The following is a 23,891-nucleotide window of genomic DNA, read 5'->3' on the forward strand; positions in this document are numbered from 1 at the left end:
CATGTACCGGACTTGACCTTACAGAGTCATGGAAAGAAGTTCCTCATCTCCGTAAAATGTTCTGGTGACATATTTTATTTTTGTAGTGTCAACAGGGCTATCCCGGTAGTCTCTGTGGTTAGTGTCCCGCAGTAGTCTCTGTGGTCAGTGCCCCCCAGGAGTCTCTGTGGTCAGTGCCCCCCAGGAGTCTCTGTGGTCAGTGCCCCCCAGGAGTCTCTGTGGTCAGTGCCCCCCAGGAGTCTCTGTGGTCAGTGCCCCCCAGTAGTCTCTGTGGTCAGTGCCCCCCAGGAGTCTCTGTGGTTAGTACCACCGCCCCCCCACCGCCACCACTGGAGAAGTTTCAGGTTCTGAGTTCAACTTCCTATGGGCCCGACCCTAAACTCAGAAGGGTCACGAAAATACAACACTGGAGGAGGAGAGAACGCAGTCACATGCCTGTGGTTGAGAAGCATTTAAACTGGCCTGAAGGGACCAGGAAGGCTTAAGCATGCTTGAGGCTTGGGTTCAAACTCCAGACCTGAAAAGGAGATGAAGTCAGAGGGATACTCCATGGCTTTGCTTTAGAAAAAAGGGCACCCGGAGTCCTCCGGCACTGAAAGATGCCAGGGCTAGATGGCATCCTACAGACAGGAGATAAATGGTTCTAGTAAGAGCCACCAACTCAAAAAGAAGCCACAGGTCTCTGAACAGCCAAGAAAAGGCGGCCTTGAGAGCAGTGAGCGACGGGCCACCGCGCCACCGCCTGCTGCTAAAGGCAGACGGAATTCAGGGAAGAGAGACAGTAAGAGGCAGCAGGAAGCAAAGGTCCAGTAAATGTCCCTCTGTGCATCCACACATTTAAAACTGTTTAATTTATTTTTATTTGAGACAGAAAGAGAGAGAGAGAAAGGGAGAGAAAGGGCGCGCCAGGGCCTCTAGCCACTCCAAACAAACTCCAGACACATGCGCCATCCTGTGTATCTGGATAACATGGGACCTGGAGAATTGAACCTGGGTCCTGACGCTTCGCAGGCAAGCACCTTAACCGTTAAGCCATCTCTCCAGCCCGGCATCCACACACTTTGAACATAGGAAATACATAAGGTAGGCCGGGGTGGGGGTGGCAGGTGTAGCTCAGTGAGAGAACACACACTGAGCACACGTGAGGCCTGGGGTTCCATACCTAGCACTAAGGGAAGAAAGCAATGAACACAGACAAGATCATCACTTGATAGGGCTTACAAATATGAGACTGGAATTGTTGCCACATTTCCCTCCCGTGTATTTCCATCTTCCGTTCCCATCGAATTAAATGTGGGAGGCGTCTGGGTCTGCCCTTACGTGAGCTATGTCAACTCCGTCTCTCTCCCTTGCCCTGTTCTCCACCCTGAGGCTAACAGAGAAATGAAAATGGTTACATTTCATAGGGAGAGTAAAACGTAAGTAGGCAAAGAAGGAAAAGTAAAAGATCTCCATTCTAGAACCCACCTGTCTCATTAGACATAATTTAAGTACTGAAAAGTTGTTTAATTTTAAACAACTTTTATAACAGCCTATAAAAAGGAGAAACATCACATCTTGTATGTGCTTACTCTGAGTTGACATTTTTTCCAACCTATTTGGACGCACTCACGCTCACTTAAGCAGCCTCTCTGCACGGGCTTCTCAGAGCCCTAATGCTGCCTGACTCCCCTCTCCAGTGGTCTGGAGATACACCAAGGCAATAACGGCATGTGCGGGCAGCCAACCCAGAGACCACCTTCCCCTGAGTAGGGGAATCTCAATCCCGCCCAAGACTTTGATCTGTTTTCAGATTTTAAATGCTCCCTGCTGCCTGTTAGAGAGCTAAGTGACTTTGCTTCAAGAGACATGATGTCACCCCTCAACCCTTATGTAAACAGAGCGTCTAACACCTTCTCACACAGGAGCACAGGCCGGGGAGCAGGCCCGAAGGAGCAGCTGACAAGATAAGGCCTCGGCCTCAGCACCGGCAGGAGCCGCGCCTGCCTGCACGCAAGCCTGCTGCCTGGCACGAGCAGGAGATTTAAATTTAGACTCGGCAGCAACTTCTTTCTGACGCCTACGAGGACTTAACTAAGTCATAATGACATCAGATAGAAGGAAAATAATATTTCTTCTTCCCAAGGCTTTTTGTTTTTTCTTTCTAACCATGTTGAAAGTTTCAGGACACAAACCCAGAAAGATGAAGGCGACGTCTCTTTTTTATAACTACTGCTGTGTCTACAACTTAAGAAGCATGTCCCCTATCAGAACACAGTGTTTCTCAGCTTATAACTCTGCCATTCAAAAGTCTGGTGTGGGCTGAAGAGATGGCTTAGTGGTTGAGGTGCTTGCCTGCAAAGCCTAAGGACCCAGGTTCAATTCCCCATTACCCACATAAGCCAGATGCAGAAGGGGGTGCATGCATCTGGAGGTCATTTGTAGTGGCTGGAGGCTCCGGTGTACCTATTCTATCTGCGTGTGTGTGTGTGTGTGTGTGTGTGTGTGTGTGTGTGTGTCAAATAAATATATCAGAAGTCTGGCATTATTCATGATGACAGAAAAGGAGATGAGCTTCCACCAATGTGTTTACAGAAACCCACCTACATTCATCCAGTGAGTGTCCACTGGTATGTTCTCAGGCACCGTGCTAGAGATTCAGACAGGGAATACGTTTCAGCGATGAACTAGGCGTAGGGTTTACCTCAGTGGTAGAGTACTTGAATGGCGTGTCCTGTCTTCAGGGTGTGGGGGGCGGGAGGCCAACCCCCAGGACAACAAAACAAGGCTTAAGAGGATCGGAATCAGAGATGTCATTCTTGAAAGAACTGACCTGACTCCTACAGCTAGGAGGGGTAGTGCCAAGGGCCCCCGCCCCTTTCCCTGGACACTCAGAGCTTCTCTGCAAACCGGGTTCAGATTTGAGTGGCACACTCGGGGTTCTCTGCAGGAGGCAAAGTCCCCTATCACTTGGACCCTATGTTCTAAAGAATCGTGGCCTGCAGATAAGCTGCCAGGCAGAGATGCCATCTGAGGTGGCTTGAAGGAACCACGTACAGCTGAGGGCACAGGAGTGGGCAGTTCTGCAAGCTGAACAGGTGAAGTCATGCAGCAGAGTGGAGGAGAGGAGAGGAGAGGAGGGGAGGGGAGGAGAGGGGAGGGGAGGGGAGGGGAGGGGAGGGGAGGGGAGGGGAGAGGAGGGCAGAGGGAGTTGAAAAGGAGAGGAGAGGGGAGGGGAGGGGAGGGTAGAGGAGGGAGGGGAGGGGAGGAGGGCAGAGGGAGTGGAAGAGGAGAGGAGAGGAGAGGAGAGGAGAGGAGAGGAGAGGAGAGGAGAGGAGAGGAGAGGAGAGGAGAGGAGAGGAGAGGAGAGGAGAGGAGAGGAGAGGAGAGAGGGCAGAGGGAGTGGAAGAGGAGAGGAGAGGAGAGGAGAGGAGAGGAGAGGAGAGGAGAGGAGAGGAGAGGAGAGGAGAGGAGAGGAGAGGAGAGGAGAGGAGAGGAGAGGAGAGGAGAGGAGAGGAGAGGGAATGGAAGAGGAGAAACAGATGCGGGTGTAGGTGGGGGTGGAAGTCAGTATTTTGGCTCCTTCAGGGGACCATACGGATCCGATGAAGGTGCTGGATGAGAGAACAGATCACATCTGTTCTACAGAGAGGCCGAGCTGGCAGGGGGCAGGGGTGGGTTAGCAACAGGGAGGCCAGGGCAGAAGTCAGGCCAAGAACCATAGAGACCTCATCTGGGGAATGTGGGGAGCAATGAGAAAGAGGATGGGCAGATGGAAGTGAGACTTGAGAAGGAGAAAATAGTGAGTCTGGCGATCCTGTGGAGATGGAAGTGAGGGAAGAGATTAAACTTAAACCTGAGAAGAGGCACTGTGGTTCTCAAACCCTGCTCCCTGCTCTGCTCCCCCAGAGAGCTTGCTGAGAGGCAGATGCACATTCCCTGTCCCCAAGAGCAAGGAGATCAAGGAGCTGCTTGTTGCTGGTCTGCGCTGACCCCTAACTCTCTGTTACTGGCCTACCATGCACATGAACAGAAATGGCATCTACATTCTCTGATGACAATCTCACTAGTCACCTGACGTGAACGGAATCTGGTACTTCAAAATCAGAAGCCTTGATTTGTATACAGTCAGATTTGCAGATATTCAAAGTTTTAAACAAAAATGAGGCAGGGGTGAGGAGATAGCTCAGGGGGTAAAGTGCCTGCCTCACAAGCATAGGACCTTAGATCGATTCTGGGTACCCATGTAAAAGTGCCATGCAGTGGCACACTCTTGTAATCCCAGCCCTGGGAGGTGGAGACAGGAGGAATTCTGGAGCTCCCTGGCCAGACACTCTAGCATAATTAGAGCACTCTGGGCCAGTGAGAAATCCTATCTCATAAAAAAGAGGTAAACAGCATTCCTAAGAATAATCCTTGATGCTATCCTCTGGCCTCACATACCCATAAACACATATGTGTCTACATACACACACGCGCGCGTGCAAAACAAGAGGGAGACCGGTTTATATACCAAGGCAGTCTGAGAAACACTGAGCTGCGCGATGCTGGCCCAGACACATATGTGGGCCGCAGCCAGTAGAGACCAATCAGGAGTAGGACCAATCACGAAGGGGGCCTCGGGGCTGGAGGCCACTGCACAGCCCACGCCAGCTTTCTGAGCACTGACCGCTGGTTCCCTGTCAGCGCCCGCTCCCCCACCAGGCCACCAGCCTCTGCAGTGGAACACTGGAAATAGTGTCCACCCAGCATCCTACCCAATGGCTAGTTCTCTTCACTCCTGCACCTGCATGTGGCTTCCTGCTGCCCTGTCCTCTCTGGGACCAGTTTGTGTAGGTCACCTGCCACATGCCAATCTGCAGACTCTTCTAGTGTGTTTCAGAAAATGTCCCCAAATAACTGCGGGCTGCACTGCAGGGCGGGATGCGTCAGCGTGCTAAAGGCATTTGGGTTGGGAGCCAGGACGTGGAACAGCCTTCAAGACAGCAGCTCCAGCAAGAGCGATGGAGGCAAGAATTGGGATGCAAGGAATGTAGGGAAAGCAAACTCCCGGAATGACAGGCAGGTAGGAAGAGATTCAGGAATTACAAAACCATTACATGGAACTGGGGAGACGGCTCGCAGCTGCTTGTTTGCGAAGGCTGCCAGTGTGGGCTCACTTCCCCAGTACCCATGTGAGGCCAGAGGTCTAAAGTGCTGCGTGCGTCTGGAATTCATTTGCAGTGGCGAGAGGCCATGGTACTTCCATATGCATGGTCTCAGTCATTCTGTCTGTCTGCCTCTGTCTCTCTCTCCCTCTGTCTTATAAAGAAAAATATGTTGAAACCATTGCATGAGGGGATACGGTGAAATGTACCTATAATATCAGCCCTGGGGAGGCTGAGATAGAAACATTTCAAGTTCAAAGCCAACCTGGGTTACACGTACCTTTAAAAAAAAAAAAAACAGCATATTGCATGACTGGATGCCATTTAGAGCATTTGGTTACCATTACCTCAAATACCTTCCAAATTCTGTCCTATCTCAGTATGCACCAGCACCTTCTGAATATTTATATAAAAGCTATAAAAGCCTAAGTTTCTTTCTGAGATAATAGGACACAAAAAAAGTGGCATCAGTTATTTCTCAGGGCAAAGGGTCATAAAGAAATACAATATTTATGTTGTCTTGAAATAATAAAAAGGTGTACCTATTTAAGCTTCCAGCACACTTGGAGGAAGACGAGCGTGAAGGAGATCTGGGAGTTGATTGGCGCCTACTTTCTTCAAGGTCTTGGACTTGTGCCCTCCCGAAATTGCCTGGATTTAAAACAGAAAGTCTGGGAAGCAACCCCCGCTGGTGCCCAGCAAGGTTGGGTCTTCTAAACTCGGGTCTTGAGAGGCAAGATGGTGACGGGCTCACTAACAGCCCAGAAGTACACCAGATGCTTGTTCTCAAAAAGTTACAAAGAAATGTGCCCATTTCTATTATGATTTTCGAACATAAATACAAAAAGTGAAATTCTGGGTTAAGGCCAGTCACTCACAGTTGAAAAGAGCCAGTTTGACCCCATGAAAACCTGACCCCATGACATCTAACCTCACGGTTCTCTAATCCGAGAAACTGTCCACAAACATCAATACATTCCACCCACGCAGCAGCTAACGGCCCCCGGTAAAGGCAAGTGCAATGGCACTGGTGAGACACGGGACGCCGGGGCTCTTCCCGCGTGTCGGGACGGGGCGCCGGGCCCTGGGGAGGCTAGTAAGCATGCGGAGGAACTCAGAAGATGCTCTTGCTATTGCCTGCAGGGATGGGTTCACTGGTGCCCCCCCAGATCCAGTTCTGTGGAACTGTATGCTTTCAATACCCCATCAATTGCCTGCCAGTGTCTGTCTACCTCAATAACGCTGTTTTGGAAGGAAAAAGAGAAAAAGAAAAAGAATTTCCTGAGGAACACAGAAAGCAACACCCCTGGAACTGAGCTCTACCTGGGATGTATCAGCTGTGTTCCGGGTAACTGAGTAGCCATAACCACCCAGGCATTTCACAGTTGGGAACTGAAATGTTCCCAGTGCCCAGTTGTTAACGGCTTGGACCTCAGATGATGATGGGACCTTTCAGAGCTGAGGCATAGTGGGAGGTCGTCAGGTCACTGGAGACAAACCCTTAACAAGGAACAGAGGGACAACAGCCACCTTCCCCTTCCTCTTCCTCTCTGTTGTGCCTCAGCAAGGAAGTGAGCGGCTCTGCTCCACCGTGTGTTCCCCAGCCCCACAGCACGACGCCCCAGTGCTGGCCCACAGCCAGCGAGAATCGTCCACCATGGATCTGAACCCAGAGACCTGTGGGCTGACATAAGCCTTTTCCCTTCATCTGCTGATTTACTCAAGTATCGGCTGCAGTAACAGAAATATGACTAACACAAGGTCTGTTACTGTTGGGATCTAGAATGCCCCCCAAGCTCTTCCATGTTGACACATGGTCCTCAACGCAGCAACATTCAGAGATGGGACTTGCAGGCCGGAAGCAGGCCTTCGCAGGGGTTATGTCGCTCCTGGACTCTCCCCTCCTCCCTTCACTTGCCCCCTTGCCATCACGAAGTTAACCGTGCCCTCCCTGTGACGATGTCCTGCCTGGCCACAGACCCCAGAAGTCACAGTCAAGTAGCTATAGACAGACATCACTGAAAATATGGGCTAAATCAAATTATTTCCTCCTTCAAAATAGTTTGTCTCGAGCACTTGTTAACAGCAATTGAAAGTGGAGCCAGCGGCATCCTACGAGGGAAAGCAAAATCCTGCAGGTGTTCCCAGCGCGCGGACTCAAAGCAGGACAGAGCCGAGCAGAGGCGGGACGGTCCAGCAGCCCAGTGGGGTGTCGGAGCCCGGAGCAGAACCCATGGCTAAGAGCAGCAGCGGAGCCACGTCACCCACCTGGATGGAGGAAGGAAAGCCCACAGGTCACCAACGCAAGGTGGGACAAGGTGGCCCTCGGAGGAGCTGAAGCCTCAGAAGGGGCGTGACGGCTAGAAAGAGTCTTCAGGTGACCCTGCTGTCCACTACCGGAGTATCTAGGGAAGCCCAGGAGCAGGCGTAGGGTAAGAGAGGTCTGATAGGAGAAATAAACAGCAGGGGTGGGGAAGGCTTTCAGTGAAATGGCTCACAGAGAGAAGCAAGGCTAGCGACTGGATGACAACACATAGGCTTCTTTGCTGCTAGCCTGGCCACAGCTTTAATATGATAAATAAGCATATCTCAAGGAGAAGAATAAAATTTAAGTGCTTTTATGACCTGTTTTTGTTGTTGTTGTTGTTGTTTTACAGATTATTTATCCTAATCCTATCCCAAGAGTTCCATGAAATACTTTTTGGAAAAAACTGGGCTATTCAATACTCACATTTTATGGACAAAGAATGACACCTAGAAACTTGGTTAAGTGACTGGAGAGATGTTTTACTGGTTAAGGCATTTGCCTGCAAAGCCTAAGGACCTTCGACTCCCCAGTACCCACATAAGCCAGATGCACAGGTATGCATGTACCTGGGATTCATTTGCAGTGGTTGGAGGCCCTGGCATACCCATTCTCTCTCTCTTCCTGCCTATTTCTCTCTCTTAAACAAAGAAAAATAAAGTATTTTTTTAAAAAAGAGAAAATAAGGTGTGGTGACACACGCCTTTAATACCAGCACTTGGGAGGCAGAGGTAGGAGGATCGCAGCGAGTTTGAGGCCAGCCTGAGACTCCATAGTGAATTCCAGGCCAGCCTTAGCTAGAGTGAGACCCTACTTCGAAAAACCAAAACAAAATAGAGAAAATGAGGCTGGGCATGACAACACATGCCTTTAATCCCAGTACTTGGGAGACAGAGGTAGGAGGCTTGCCAAGAGTTTGAGGCCACCCTGAGACTACATAGTGAATTCTAGGTCAGCCTGGGCTAGATTGAGACCCTACCTTGAAAAACCAAAAAAAAATATATATATATAGAGAGAGAGAGAGGGAGAGAGAAAAAAAAAATGAATGTAATCAATGAAATTGCCAAATTTATGAATGGAAGGAAAAGAAGGCAAGTCCTGGGCATGAAGGGGCACACTTGTAATTCCTGCACTTCTCAGGCAAAGGCCAGAGGATCAGGAGTTCAAGACCATCCTTAGCTACATACTGACTTCAAGACTGGGCTATGTTAAATGAGACTGTGCAAGGAAGGAAAGAAGGGAGAGGGGAAGGGAGAAAACTGAAGTAACGGCCGCTGGGCACCACAACGCCCTGCCACCATGCTGGATTCCACACCTGAAACAATGCACACGTGTGCGTGTGTCATAACAGCACCAAACAACTGCCACCAAGCACAGGACGGAACCAAAGGCCACATGTATAAGCGAGGCCGACGTGAGCGGTTTCTGCCCTAAACAGACACCACGTGGCCTCTGTGAGAAACAGCTCTCCGAGTCTCTGTAGCTCAAGGTTTCTACCACCTTCTCGATGTTCTCCACTTAACCCCTAAAAACCTAACCTTCAATTCTCATCTTTCCTTTTGCTCAGTTAAACATCTATCCTTCCACCAGGACAAATCTTAGCTCGCACGCTATGGACAACATTGAGTTCCTCAAGCCCAGTGGCATTGCCACAGCCCCAATCTCTCTAGGACGGTTCCTCTCAGTAGATGGAAGGCGAAGTGGGAGACAAAGGTGGGGAATCTGGCTATAGTTGAGTGAAAACACACTCCACTATGACGGGTAACTGACACCAAGTGAATTCACGAGCCGTTTCTTCTCTCACCTACACAGTGCTCATAAAGGAATGCTCAACCCCTCACATGCCAGGTGAAGAGCCCTTTATTTTTGTTGTTGCGGTGTTGCAGGCTGTCTCTTGAGCCCAGGCTGGCCTTGAACGCCAAGCGATCTGCCTTAGCTTCCCGGGGACTGGACCCAGCTGACTCAGCACTCCCTGGAGTTGCCATGTTCCTGGCTTATGCTGCTGCCCTTTCTTGTTTATTTACCAATAACCTGGGTAGCTCAGAGGTTAGAGACTCTGCATGTTACTTACAGAGCCCTTTGGATTTGTGCGGTCTCAATTATGTTGGTTATTCCCTCCTGAGTGGCCTTACCTAGGGACAGCTGTGAAAGTTCCCTGATTCCACATCCAGGCCTGTTTTGGTCAGCTTTTGTATCTCAAAGTCACACTATACTTTAATACATGTTTTCAGAAAGGAAGGGGAAATGTTTAATTCCTCTCCTAACACTCCCCCCGCCCAATTTCAATAATTAATAAGCATAAAATTCCAATAATTCTTGCTCATTCTTCAGGCTTCTCTATTTCTCTCCCTCCAATCCTGCCGAGCATGGATCAAACAGGGCACGAGCAGGAAGAAATTTAATCATGCCTGCCCCTGCCTGAGGAATTGTCTAGGTGCTATGGTGACAGACACCTCTGTGAGAGCATGTGGAGGAAAGAAAGATTCTTAACTCCTAGAGTTTAAAGAAGAAAGGCTGCTTTCTGATGGACTTGTTGTCAACATGTAGAGAACCCACAAGCTAAGCCTCCACATTGTCACACAATCAAAATTATCTATTTACATATCACCAGCGTGAAACCTGAGAAACAAAATATTATTCAACAGAGGGATTTTATTACTTTCCCCAAACTCTACATATTTGAGAGTTCTATATGTTCATACATTTGGTTTTGGTCCCCCCCCCCCCCCGCCATTAAGTGGAGAGAACTTTTCTACGGAGGATTTTGAGGGCAGTGAGACTCTTCCATGTGACACGATGCCAGCATGGCTGTCATGACACCTACACGCAAGCCCACCAGACGTACAGCACCGAAAGAACAAGCCTGAAGGTAAACTGTGGGCTCTAGGTGTCAATGTATGTCCATCCTCAAGAACAAATGTACACATGTTATATGTTTAAATGTTATAGAGGGATGCATACGTGTAGGGGACGGGAATGTGTACCAAAAATATTATATTCAGATAGAGGACTATGCAAACAAAATCTGGGGAAATTAACCCCAAGGAAAAGCTTTCACAGTTGCAGAAAGTCAGCCTTTGGACTATTCCAGTGTAATTCATAGATTTAGAAGAGAGGGGAAAGAACAGGTCTGCTGGAAGAGGCAAAGCCGATCACGAAGGTAGCCCCGGTCTTTTCCGCACAGACGCACACAGGAATGACATGGCTTAAGCTCGTCCTCTGCTGAGACACAAGTCAGAATTCTTTTCCCAGCCCATGTTCATGAACAGGAAACCACCAAGACTGTAAACACAGGAACAACGAACGCAGATGTTTCAGGCTGGAAGTCACATTCTGGACAAGGTGAAAGGGTCAGTGGTGAGAGTGATAATCAGGAACGTGACAGATATCAAAGGTCAGCTCAGAGTGGGTCCCCAGAGCCACCGTCCCTGCCTGCTGTGAGTCCACTCTTCCACTCTCCCTTTCCCCAGACAACTTCTGATGATGAGAAAACCATCTGAAAATAGAATTAGCGCTGGGGATCATGACATTTCAGGCCTAGGACAATCCCACACTATCTAAGCAAGATCAGTCATCAAGGGCGTATGCCCATGAACTTGAAAGTCAGGAAGGCTCTCCCTCTCGGAACCTGAGTCTCACTCTGCAAAAATGTTTCTAGGAGACCCAGCTTAACATAACAAGACCATGGGGAGTCATCAAGGAATTACCTGATGTAATTTAGATACCATTTCCATTATGGACTCGATCCTGGGAATAATGGGCTTGGGAAGGGCAGGAAGACAACCGCCTGAGTGTCTCATTGAAACAATGTCTCGCGGAGCAGCATGGCTTTCAACTCAATTTTGGAACAGAAAACAATTCTTGGGGTCAACAGCCCTCCAGCTCACCAAGCAAGAGGGTATTTATAGGTATACTTCACATTTTCTTGTCTAAAAGTAGAGTTCTAGGGCTGGGGAGACGGCTCAGTGGTTAAATACGCTTGTTTGCAAAAACCAGAAATGCCCCAGTACCCATATAAAACCAGATGCACAAAGTGACACATGCATCTGCGGTTTCTTTGCAATGGAAAGAGGCAATCCCATATTCTCATTCTGTCTCTCTTTCCTTTCTCTCTTTCCTTTCCTTTCCTTCTCTCTTTCCTTTCCCTTCTCTCTGCTTACAAATATATAGATTAAAATATTTTTTTAAAAAAATCAAGTTCTCATTTAAAAAAATGTTCCTAGCTAGGAAAAAATGCAGAAAACTCCAGATGCTTCAGGCATCCTCTGGTCTTACCTGGAGTGGTATTCCTGTGAGCCTTTTTCATTTCTCCTGCATTATCCACTCAGGCCTAACCAACAGCCCTGTTACTCTGAGGCACAGAATGGCTTTCCAGGTCTGGGAACATTTCCCTCAGCCTTGAGTTGTAACAGAAGTGCAGGAGAAAAGGGGTTTGATGAATCTAACAAATTCAACTGCGAACACAGGGGATTGGATGATACGCAAGAACTTTTAAAACTCTAAATTCTATAGATGACATGATTTTGACAATAATCCCAAACTAGGTTAATCGATAAACCCAGACTAGGTAATGTGTTGCAGGACATATGTCTTTCCAGATAAAACACTTAAGAACAGGCTCCTCAAGCCAGCTCCAGGAGCTTAACATTAACCACAGACAGGGTGCTAGAATAGTGTAGAATTACATTTGGGAAAATTAAAAAAAAAAAACTTATAGATAACATTGTCTTTGGAACACTGGTAATTGATGAGAAATCCATAAACTTCAGTGATAATCTGTGCATTACATTATACAGGTGTGGTAGTGTGCTCCTATAATCCCAGCAATGGAGAAACCAGAGGAGAATCATGAGTTCAAGGCCAGCCTGGGCTCCACAGTGAGCCCCATTCTCAAATGGACAAAAAAAAAAACCCAAAAAACAGTTAAGTGTTGCAGGGCACTGTTGACTTCTAGTGAGCAGCAGGTGGAACTCTGGTTCTGGAAATTTCTGGGACTCTCAGAAACTTGATGGTACTGGTTGCTTAGTAACTCTGGTTTTTCCTAAAATGGTGGTGGCTTTCCTTCTCCTCAGTGCGCATGTCAGCACTTTCACATGTTTCAAGTGAGACGGTGTTTATGTTCTGACTGGTAAATTTCCAGAGGACAGGACACGGGACACTGGTAAGGACTGAACAGGAGGTGACAGATATGATGACAAGAGACCATGTGCTTGCGTGAAAGTGACTCCGCTGTCGTGATGGAGCCGGAGACAGAGGGACACTGGCATTTTGAGAGCTGTACAAAAGAGGGCACCAGCCGCCCCCTCCCCATGTCAAGCCCTGGGTGACAGCCTGCGGCTGAGGAAGCCGGGCTGGGTGCCTGCACGTGGTTGGGCCCCACCACAGCCTCTGGAGGGTGGGACAGTTAATGTGTAACAGCTGTCCACAGGCATGGGCCATTGTAAATCTCCTGCTAGTATCTCAGGGAGTGTCCGCATTGATTTCTACTCCAGTTAAGCAGATACTCACGAAAGTGCTCATCTGCCAGAAACACAGCCACCGCCTCAGAATCCTGCTAAAAAGAATAGCACTTTTCCTTCCAGTGCCAGAAGCCCCCATCAATAGTGAAATAACTAAAATGCAGAAAAGAAAGAGAATGAAGTCCAAAATGAAAAAAAATAATAATAACAACTTTACACTAAGCTCCCAAGTTGGCATGCCCTCGGGTAATTCCCGTTTTGGTAGTAGGATAAGAAGCAAAGAGGAGGACTGGTTTACGAAAAAGTTAATTGGCAGATGGTTCATTCTCAGCAAAATTGGCTTTCATCATTTTCTTGTCCTAACTCAGCTTCTGCAAAGACCACGGGGAGACAGACCGAGGAGAGCAGAGATCTTTGGTGCGGGCTATACCGACCCCGCTCCCCACCCACATGAGTTCCACATATTGATTTGGAGCCACAGGCTCAGTGGTAAGATACGGGCTTAACGTGTGTGAGGCCCTCAGTGTGATTCCCAGCACCAGAAAATGGAATTCCATATATCAAGTAGCAGACTATGGGGACACCCGGATGCTGTGTAATTATAACATGAACAAAATGCTGAACATTGCCTTTTTCACTTGCAGTTTCTCAGAGCCCCCGGAAGCCTCTTTCAGTTAATCAGAGGTAAACCCAAACAGAGGAACTAAGCATGACTCAGCACATTTAAAAAAGGATTTGTACCCATTCTTAGAAGAACAAGTAAAGGAAACACCTCTGGGAGGCTGAACAATGGTATCTTCATGCCCTTTGATCTTAGCTGAGGAACACTTCGTGCAACTTTTTTTGTCCTTGAAATGCCACTGAAATTCACATTTAAATCTCTTTGAGACACTATCTACAGCTTCTTTAAACTGCCCTCTTGCAAATTCTCCAAACCACCATGCTTGCAGGCATGGATTTATTTTCTGCTAACAAAAATCTTCCTCAGTACAGGCAGCCCACAAGAATAGTCAGACTGACCCTCTGTTTATGAGAAAGAGACAGTACAGTGTCTCTGGTTACAAATACAAGTAGGGAAGATTCCATTTTTCTTCTAATTTATGTTTCCCAAGAGAAATCTTGGTGAGAAGACTGCCAATATTTTTAGTACAATAAGTTTCTTGTTTCTTGTAGAACACTTTGCTGATTTCCTTTTCTGATCATGATTTGCGTTTTTTATTTCACTTAATCCTAGCATCTGGGGATCAACAGCTTATAAATTCAAAATAAATAAATCTCAAGTACAGAGATTTAAAAGAAATTCTTACTACTCTCGTGTGTAACGATGTTATAGATAAACACACACGTGGATAGCTGATTTTAAAAAGAGATGCACTAATAAGGTATTGTGATTTACATCAAATATCACCAACTTCTATCAATGTTAGAAATGTCCTCAAGTGTTTGGTATCTTATTTCTAGATTTAAAAAAAAGTCAGTCCTTGCAGAAAATTGACATGGGAATTTAAAACGTCGAGTATTATTTGTATTTTCAGGACTTCAATCGTTTTGAAGCATCATGTGTTTTGCTGAGTATCACATAAGATACACAGGCTACCCTGGTGGATTAGCGTGATATCAGCCTTCAGAGACTCACATCCTAGAAGGGATGAGTAAGCAAATTTATAAAGAAAACAGAAAAACTCCATGAGGTCAGCACAAGGAAGGAAAGGGACAGAGTGTGATGAGGCTAGGGAAGCCCCCGCTCACATAAAAGGGTAGCAAGATATCTCTAAGAAAGTAGATTTTAAGCTAAGGCCTGAAGATATCTAAGGGTACTTCTCTAAGGTCATTAAGTTGGCAAGCTTGCTTAGTCAGCTGCTAGGGCTTTTTTTTTCCTCAGTAGAAAACAAACAGCAAAGGGCATCTGTGGCCCCGATGTGGTGCAAATTACCAACTCACCTGGGCACGCCGCAGAGCAGCGACGGTGGCAGCGAGCAGTCAGCCCTTCCCATGCAGCCCAGGCTGTTCCCCGGGACCCTTTTGAACAGCCAACAACAGTAGCGAGCTGGTCCAGTGAGCAGGGTTTGGGCTATGAGAGACTCATCCTGTTGATTCACACTTCCTACAGTCAGGCAGGCTGACAGACGCATTTCATGAGCAAATTGTTCCTCCAATCCCAGAGAAGAGGCACGCTTACAACTTACACTTCCAGCGGGCAATGTTCTTAGCTCAGTAGATAGAGTCCATTCAAACCTAACCTTTACCTGTCGGAAGGTGCATCAGAGGATGAGTCCGTTATGTCATGTAACACACCAGTCAGCTACGAAACGCACCACTTCACATGACAACAATGCCCGTTAGGGAATCCGTGGAGAGTCCACATTGCTGAGCAGTTACTGTCTTCATATGAATCCTCTGGTGCTCAAAGCCACGGTGAGAAGAGTTATCATTCTAACCTCTCAGTGTAAAATCTGCCTGTGCCACTGTTGAATGGATTGAGCGAAGGGGGCTGCGTGACTGGCAGCTGGAAGGACTGCCTGCTGCTTGGATTCTACTTGCCTGTAAGAGCTTTTCCCCTCTATCCCTATGGAGCCCAGAGCTGGACCAACTGCACAGTAAGTCTATCTGTGCAAAGCTCAGTGATGGGGTGTGAGCTCCTGCCTCTGAAGTACCATTCAGGTCCCTGTCAGCCTGCCTCCAGGCCTGCAACTGCGCTAATGATGCTTGTCTTGGAACCTTTCGTACCGCCAGATATCCCGTATGATAAAAGGAAGTCAGCTGGGGTGGCCTGTGCTGACACCCCAGGACTGAGGAGCTTGAGGCAGGAGTCCAAACAGGGCTACACAGCATGGCCTTGTCTCATGAGGAAGGGAAGAGAGGGAGGAAGGAGAGGGCGAAGGGAGGGTGAAAGATCTCTAGGGAGATAACGAAAAGATCCCTAGAGAGACACATGCTGAATCGTCACCTTAAGAAGAATGGTTGTCATCCACCCTCAAAACACTGTGATCTAGACGCTGCGTGCACTGTACACCATAAAAGGTCAGAGAAACAAGGAAAGAGGGGAATTTGGAGGTCACCACACACTAAATGTCACCATACCTACAAACTTGGCTTCAAGACAGCTCCCAAAATTTCAATCACTCTCCAAGGCAATAGTTTGTGAACTCTGGAATCATCTGGGGAGGGGCATTGTGACAAAAAAATACTAATTCCCAGGTCTTCTCCCCCATGTTCTGACTGAACTGGAGGGAGTGCGGCCAAGGCGCCTGGGCTCATGAAAGCCCACAGGCTGTTCCCATACCTCCCTGTTTCTCGTGTCTTACCAGGTTGACTGGACTTCCTTCAGACAGCAAGATCTTCCTAAGAAAGTTTCTGGACTAGGGACTATGGTAACACATTAGAAATACCTAAGAAACGTTTGGGGGAAAAAATAAAGGTCTGAGCCCCACCCTCAAAGATTCTGAAGTCTCCAGGTCTGGGCAGGAAGCATTCCCAACATCCACCCCTTAACCCTTTCCACGTTGGAGTGATGATGCTACAAATAGGCAAGCTCAGGTCATGGTCCAAGCCCATAAAGTGCTTTCCAAGAACTGTGACAAGAGTCTTGGTGGGAGAGCCACAGATGTCTCCAGAGCGCTCAGCAACCTGGGGCTGAGGTGTGGAGGGAGAGAATGGGATGGAGCGAGCGTACTGAATCGGTAACTATTCAATCAAAGGCAGCATCGGAACAGCGCCGGTTCTTGGCCGCCCTGACCCCACGCTCCCCCACGTCACCACCTCCTTGGATACCAAACTGCCTTGTCTCACAGGAGAGACAATTTCCCTAGACTGTTTCCTGGAAGTGCCTCAGCTTTGGACTTGATTCCAATAAACTGTGAAGATTCTTGTCCAGTCAGATCCCCTGGCAGTGTAAGTAACCCTACGGGCAGGCCCCGAGTCACCACTCCCTGTGAGATTCGGTTTCATGGATTTCCCAGGAGGATTTTGCACCGCCTGGATGTCAATCTTCCTGCCTCCACACGCTCTCCTTTCCTACCCTCCGTTTGCACTCCTTCCACACCGCCCCCGCAGCTCAGCAGAAGGGAGGACCATAGGTATATACATTCGCAAAGAAATCACCCAAGTATTTTACACAGGGGTCATTCTCGCGAATACTGACTTTACGGTGACTGGCGTGCCCAACAGGCCTTTGCGCTTTCTGAGCCACGACGGCGAGCGCATGCTAGCGTCTGGAACCTAGGAGCAGCCACGCAACTCCCCGGGGTGCAGGGTGCAGGGATGCCCGGGAGACCCGCCCCACGCGCGGCTGCACCCACTCGGGCCGTGGCTACTGCAGCCCCGGGTCTGGGGGCGCCTCTCCTACATCCTTGCTCTAAGCTAAACCGAGTCCGCCGCTGGCTCGGAGAAGGTCTTCCTTACGTCCTTCTCCTCGACGAGAAAACTTAACGGGGAGGGGAAAGGCGCTGGGACCGTCCCGGCTTGCTCCGAGCGTTTGTGGCCGAGCCGGATTTAGCCGCCCTTGAATTTCCATTCTGTTGCCTGGCAACGAGTTCAGCCGAGCTCTGCGCCCAACTCCGGCCCCTACCCCGCACCCTTTCCCGGCCCGGCCAGCTCGGCCGCGCAGACTGAGGGTCAGCCTGTCGGGACAACGACCAGGGGCACGGGGGCGCAGGCACAGGGACCGGATTACCCCAGCCGCGCCGGGGATCCCGCCCCAAACGGACCCGCGAGTCCCACCTGGCTGGGACTGGATCGCCTTCTAAGGTCCCTTCCTCCGCCGCCAAAGCCTTCCTCTCCCAATACAGTGGGTTTCTCTTAAAACACTCAGGCCCGTTTCCCAAAGTCCTCAATGGGATGCTTTAAAAGTCAAATTGGATAAACGGACACTCCAAACGTCCAGGAGGGCCAACCTGTCTTGTTCAGGGGCGGACAGAGTGCCCAAGGGCCTGGTTCTTCCCAAGACGGCCACTCTCAAGTTAACGGGGCTGGGGAGTGACACTCGGGAGAAGGGGCTCCGAGCCTCGGCGAGGACTCGGGCGCAGCAGGCAGCACCCTGGCCCGGCCCGCGCCTCCCGCAGCCACGAAGCGCTCGAGCCGTGCACCGTGGCGCAGGTGGCCGGAGCGCAGCGGTGCCCGCATCCCCGCCGCCGCGCGCGCGGCTCCGCCGCCTCCCACCGCCCCGCAGCCAGCCCCGGGAGACTGGAAAGGAGCGAAAGCGTCCTCGCCGTCCCCGAATCCTTACCCAGATTCACAAAGCTCATGACCATGTCCGCGTCGTTGAGGAAGGCACTGTCCTGCGCGCTGGTCAGCGGGGACGCTCCTCCGGGTCCCGGGGACAGGAGACTCTTGCGGTTGAGCGGGTGTGCGGTTACCGGAGACGCCCGCGGGAGCTGGGGCGCGCTGGTCCCTCGGTGGAGTCCGGCGTCGTGTGGTCGATCCATGTCCGAAGCCCCGTCCTCCGGGTCATCGGCGGACAGGGCGTTGTAGAGGTTCAGCATAAAGAGCGGCGCGGACTTGAGGCGTCCCGGCGGAGGCTCCTCGCGGGTCGCCTGTTGCGGCGGGAGGGCGGGGGGCTGCGGCTGCTGGAGGCCGTGCAGGGGCCGAGGGCGGTGCGGGAGCCCGAGCACCGACAGGATCTCTTTTTGCATCTCCCGCTTCTCGTGCGTCTTGAGGCGCCGGTACAGGAAACCCGAGGACGAGGACTGTGGCGGTGGGGGCGGCGGTGGCTGCGCCGTGCGGACGCCGGGCAGCTGCCCTCCGGCGGCGGCCGCGGCCACGGGCAGAGACGGCCGCAGCAGCGGGCACCCGCAGCTGCACAACAGTCCCCACCACCAGCACAGCCACTGCGCCCTTCGCCCCAGCCCCGGCATCCCCGCGCAGCCGGGCTGTCCCCGCGGACCCCGCGAGGCGTCGAGTGGCCGAGCCAGGCAGGAGCGCGGCCGCTGTGGCCCTTGGCGTGAACAGCCCCCGCCACCTCTCGGCGGGCTCGCTTCCCTGGGCTGGCCCTCAGTCCTGATTTCTCATGGTCCTCCGGGGCGGCCCCCTGGTGTCCGAACGGCGGTCGTCGGAAGCCCCGCGCTCCCCAGGTTCCCAGGCCAGGTGTGTCCAAAGTAGGAGTGCGCTCCCGGGCGGGTCACGGTGCGGTCACTCGCCGTGCGCACACATGCGCTGCCCCGCGCCCTCCCGACACGCAGGGACCTGGGACCGCGGCCAGGACCAGCTCAGGAGCTGGGGGCGAAGCCGGGCATCATCCCCAGCAAACGCGCCTCCCCGGCTCCGCAGGACGACCGCGAAGTTTATCCCAGGCTCTGGCGACTAGGAGTCCAGAAAATGCCGCTCTTCTCGGCCAAGTCTCTCGGTCTCGCGGCCGGTCAAAACCTCCGCACCCCTCGGCCGGCCCGCGGGCTCCGTCGCCGTCCCTCCGAGGCCCCCGCGCAGTCCCCGCGCGCCGCCCCCACGCCAGGAGGCTTGGATCTCCCTTTCCTTTCCGGTGCTCGCTCGACCGCCCCGAGGACCCGGTTCGCCCAGGGCACCGGAGAGAAGCTGAGCCCGGAGCGCCGGGGAGCGGCCGCGGCGTGCGCTGGGCAGTGCGCGGGCTCCCGGCCTGTGCGCGCTGCGCTGCGCTCCCCGCAGCGGCCAACGTGGGCTTTCTGCGGCGGGGCTCGCTCAGGTACCGCACTCCAGCCTGGGGACGCCACGCCCTCCCCGGCGACGGACAGGCGGGCAGCCAATGCACAGGCGATGCTTGCGGTTCATTTGCATAGCCCCGCCCCGCGCTCGCCCCCCCCCCTCCTCCCACCCTGTCCCCAGAGGCGCCGCCTCCGCCCCGCGTAGGTTTCAAGCGCGGAGAATTCTCGCAGGCTCGGCGGGGAGCGGCGAGGTAGCCTAGGCGAGGAGGTCGTGGCTGGGGAGCGGGAGCCATCACCTTCCCCGTCTTCGCCGTTCTCGGCTGCCACCACGTCAGAGGTCGAGACGTGTTAAATAGAAAGAAACACAGCTATTAGATCCATACTGCCCTGCCGAGGAAGAAAAAAATAAATAAATGACAGTCTTCTCCTTAAGTTTCCCTTACGGATGGGATGTAGGCGTTCGCGGACACGTGGCTTTCAGAGGCAGCTGGTAGAAGCGAAGAGGCACGCTTTAGAAGAAACCCTCAGGAACGGCCACAGACAGCGTCCAGTCTAAGCCAGAGTCCTGAAGGGTTAGGGGTTGATCTTGGACTTATCTTCGTTTTGGGCTTTGTTTTGGTTTTTTTTAAAGTTGCACCCAATAGAAAGAGGGTTCAGTCTGCCAATGTAATCTGCCCCATGTTCTTGTTCGTGTCTCTGCTTCCTCCGTTTTTTTCTTGTTGTTGTTGTTGTTGGCATTACGTTTCAAAAAGTACTTTAGGGCTAGAGCGATGGCTTAGCGATTAAGGGGCTTGCCTGTGAAGACTAAGGACTCGGGTTCGATTCTCCTGTACCCACGTAAGCCAGATGCACAAGGTGGCACATGGGTCTGGAGTTTGTTTGCCCTGGCTGGAGGCCCTTGCATGCTCCTTCATTCCCCCCCTCTTAAATAAATAAATTAAATTAAATATTTTTAATATTTTAATTTATTTATGTGTGGGAGGGAGAGAGGGAAGAGAGAGCACGCGCGCGCATGTCTGTGTGTGTGTGTGTGTGTGTGTGTGTGTGTGTGTGTGTGTGTGCGCGCGCGCGCGCGCGCGCGTGCGCGTACCAGGGCTTTTTGCCACTGAACATGAACTCCAGACATAGGCACAGCTTTGTGCTCTGCCTTTATGTGGCTGCTGGGGAGCTGAGCCCACAACTGGCAGGCTTTGCCAGCTAGTAGTGCCTTTAACCATTGAGCCACCTCCCCGGCCTGGTATGATTACATTCTAATTTACCGAGATATAATACAGTTTACACAGTGCTAGGTAAAATGATTTAAAAGGTGGTAAAAATAATTCCAGGAAGGGTAGGAGTATGGCATGTGCCCCCACATGGTCAGGATAATAGGGTCCTGAACCACAGGTTGCTGGAAAACCGCTAAGACCAGCACGGTTTGCCAATCAAAGCCTGAATCCATCTTCTGCTACGCTACCCACTAACACCCAGTCATCTGCGGACCTCAGCGGTGAATTCACCTTAAACATTAGGTTCTTGGTTCTGCTGAGAGTGTGTGGGTTAGAAAACAGAAACTCCAGTTGGATAACTTGGCAGTCTTAGACCTCGAGGTCCATGGGTCATCACTACTGGGTCTGGGATGCCTGAACTGTGAGAATTCAAGAGCTTGCCATATGTCTTCGTCCAGGATACAGTATGAGCAAAAAGCCATTGTTCTGCTGCCCACAACAGCAAGCCACAAGCTCCAGAGGACCCGAAATCTGAACAAGCAGATAGTCGTAGGCTTCCTGCCAAAGGCCTCTCGCACAACCCAGCCTCACCTTCGCACATGTGGAATCCAAGACGCTCCAAGCTGATAAGGACAGTGGGGAAACAGAAAGGCTATGGAAACCTTGAGCATAGAGGAGGACACTGAAAACACAGAATCAGGAGTGGGGCATGCTCCTTCACACCTCTGAGCCCTGCACTTGGTAGGGTGAGAGGCAGGAGGATCACCACAGGCTCAAGGTCAACCTGGGTCTCATGATAAAGTTCAGAACACTGTGAGCTGCAAAATGTGACCCTGTCTCAAAAATCCAAAACTAAAATAAACAGACAAGTGAGAACTCCACAAAATCAAACGCGTTGTGACTCCTGTGGGGAATATGCACATATGGGCTTACACTGGCAGAGAGCACACGCACAGGCTTATACCACCTTTCCTCAGGCGCTTGGATAGAGACGTGCTCTGTGCAAAGGCATCTAAAATGACACCTAGTGAACAGCTAAGAATCTGAGCGCAGCCCTGACTCAGGTCTGCCCCTACCAAGAGGAGCCCTCTGCTCCTGTTGGATACTGCTGGGCTAAGGGGTGAGGGGCTAGGGTAACCTCAAACGGCGTCATCTTCCTGAAGAGTTCTGGGAATCCTGATAAAAGAGGCCAAGTGGAATGGCACTGGTCATAAGCCCAATGACATCCAATTAAGGGCTCAAAAAATGTGCTCTTGGGCTGGAGAGATGGCTTAGCGGTTAAGCGTTTGCCTGTGAAGCCTAAGGACCCCGGTTCGAGGCTCGGTTCCCCAGGTCCCACGTTAGCCAGATGCACAAGGGGGCGCCCGCGTCTGGAGTTCGTTTGCAGAGGCTGGAAGCCCTGGCGCGCCCATTCTCTCTCCCTCTATCTGTCTTTCTCTCTGTGTCTGTCGCTCTCAAAATAAATAAATAAATAAAATTTAAAAAAAAAATGTGCTCTTGGGTTGGAATGATGTCTTAGCAGTTAAGGTGCTTGCTTACAAAGCCCAAGGACCCAGGTTCGATTCCCCAGGTATCCCCAGATAAGCCAGATGCATAAGGTGCTGCATGCGTCTGGAGCTCGTTTGCAGTGGCTGGATACCCTGGTGCGCCCATTCTCTCTCTAGTAAATAATAAATATAAATAAAAAATATTTTACAAAAATGTGCTCTTACATAGCCATCATAGGCTCCCAACCTCTGGACGTCATGTTCCAAGACACACACCACACAAGCAAGCCTTTGAATCCACAGGAGTGGGAGGGATGGGTAAAGAGACGCAGTTCTAGAATTTCAAACCTCCAACTGGATCCCTTAGCCAGTACCTCACCCCCTCCCTGCTCCTCGGACCACCCCACCGGAGACCCCAAAGTCCACACGTGGTTCGAGAGGACCGTTAGGGAAACCAATGAGCGGGTCTGGGTCTGGATTGCACTGGAAAGTGTGAGTGCCTGGAGAAGCAAACGACAAAATCAGGGGTCACTGCGCCCCCTGCAGGACACCAAGATATTGCTGCCCCTTTTCTCTGAGCTCAGGGCAGCTTCGCGAATGTTTTCTGTGCTTGTCTCTCAAACATCTGGGGTGGGGGGGGGGGAGAAGAGGAATTCATTCAAGAAGCCAGATGTGGGAGCCACCCACAGCAAACATCTGGTCGCTTGGCTGACATTTCGTGCAGATGGCCTCAGTTTCTGGAAATAGATTGCCTGTCCCACCCCGCCCCACTTCGCGGAGAAGTGGAGAACCCATGCCATTAAAGCACAGGTTTGTTCCAAGCCTTCGGTGACGCTGGGGACAGGGCGGGAATCCCGTGCCCACAGGCTTACCAAGGCGCAGGGCATCAGTCTTCGGCCTTCAGTTCACAGTCACAGCAATTTGATCTGCGAGGAGATGCTGCTTATTAACTTCTTATGTCACATATTCTATTCTCTGCACCTCCCTCTGAGTTGTCCCATTAGCCACACGTCACAAAAGCAGTCTTCGCTTTTTTATTAAATTGTGCATTGGTCACATTCAACTTCCTTTCCTAAAGCTATAATTTTCATGTTATAGGATTGATTTGATAAAACTTATGTGACTATTGTGTTTAAAGCAGAGCTCTAATCTTTTTGCGTCCTTGAGACACTCCACTCACAATACTAAAATTGCAGCCGTATAATTAGCACAAGGTTAGGGTAGCTTAACATGAATTTCGAAATATAATAATTTGCTCACATGTTTAAAATATCAATTTGGGATTAAGTGTAAAGCAACTATGTTAAGAAAATGTTTGCAGGGTATGCAAAATGAACAATTTGAGTATTAAATAACTTTTGCTTCTGAAAGCTCCACCTGTAATGCAAACTCTAAAGCACACAGGGCCTCCAGAGGTGTGTGGTCACACGTGTGTTCCTTGCACTCTCCCTTCTCAGACTATTCAAAATGCTGGCCGCTCACACTTCCCAGGGTCAATCAGGCGGTCTTGTTTTCATGCTCATGGAGGACATCTGGTGGCAAAGTGGAAAACTAATACATAAACCTGTTTCTAGAGATTTTTTTCCCCACGCTGTAATGCAAATAGCAAATTTGTTACTTGTGTGTGCTTCAAGCTGTTTTTTTTAAACACAAGCTCAGATCTCTTGATCTTAAAATGAGGTATTTGAGGCATGC

The 23,891-nt window shown here is 50.6% G+C and overlaps 1 protein-coding gene across 1 annotated transcript in view; it reads right to left on the bottom strand.

The window, feature by feature from the left end:
• The window catches only part of Bmp6 (bone morphogenetic protein 6), a 182,852-nt gene extending 163,436 nt beyond the window's left edge, over positions 1-19,416 (bottom strand). The window contains exon 1 of the mRNA XM_004666152.2: positions 18,115-19,416. Coding sequence (XP_004666209.2) covers positions 18,115-18,742 — 628 coding nt within the window. The 5' untranslated portion in view covers positions 18,743-19,416. The remainder of the gene's footprint in view (positions 1-18,114) is intronic.
• Between the last annotated feature and the right edge of the window lie 4,475 nt (positions 19,417-23,891).

Source organism: Jaculus jaculus, chromosome 17, assembly GCF_020740685.1.
Source record: "Jaculus jaculus isolate mJacJac1 chromosome 17, mJacJac1.mat.Y.cur, whole genome shotgun sequence".
In the NCBI taxonomy this organism is placed as follows: Eukaryota; Metazoa; Chordata; class Mammalia; order Rodentia; family Dipodidae; genus Jaculus; species Jaculus jaculus.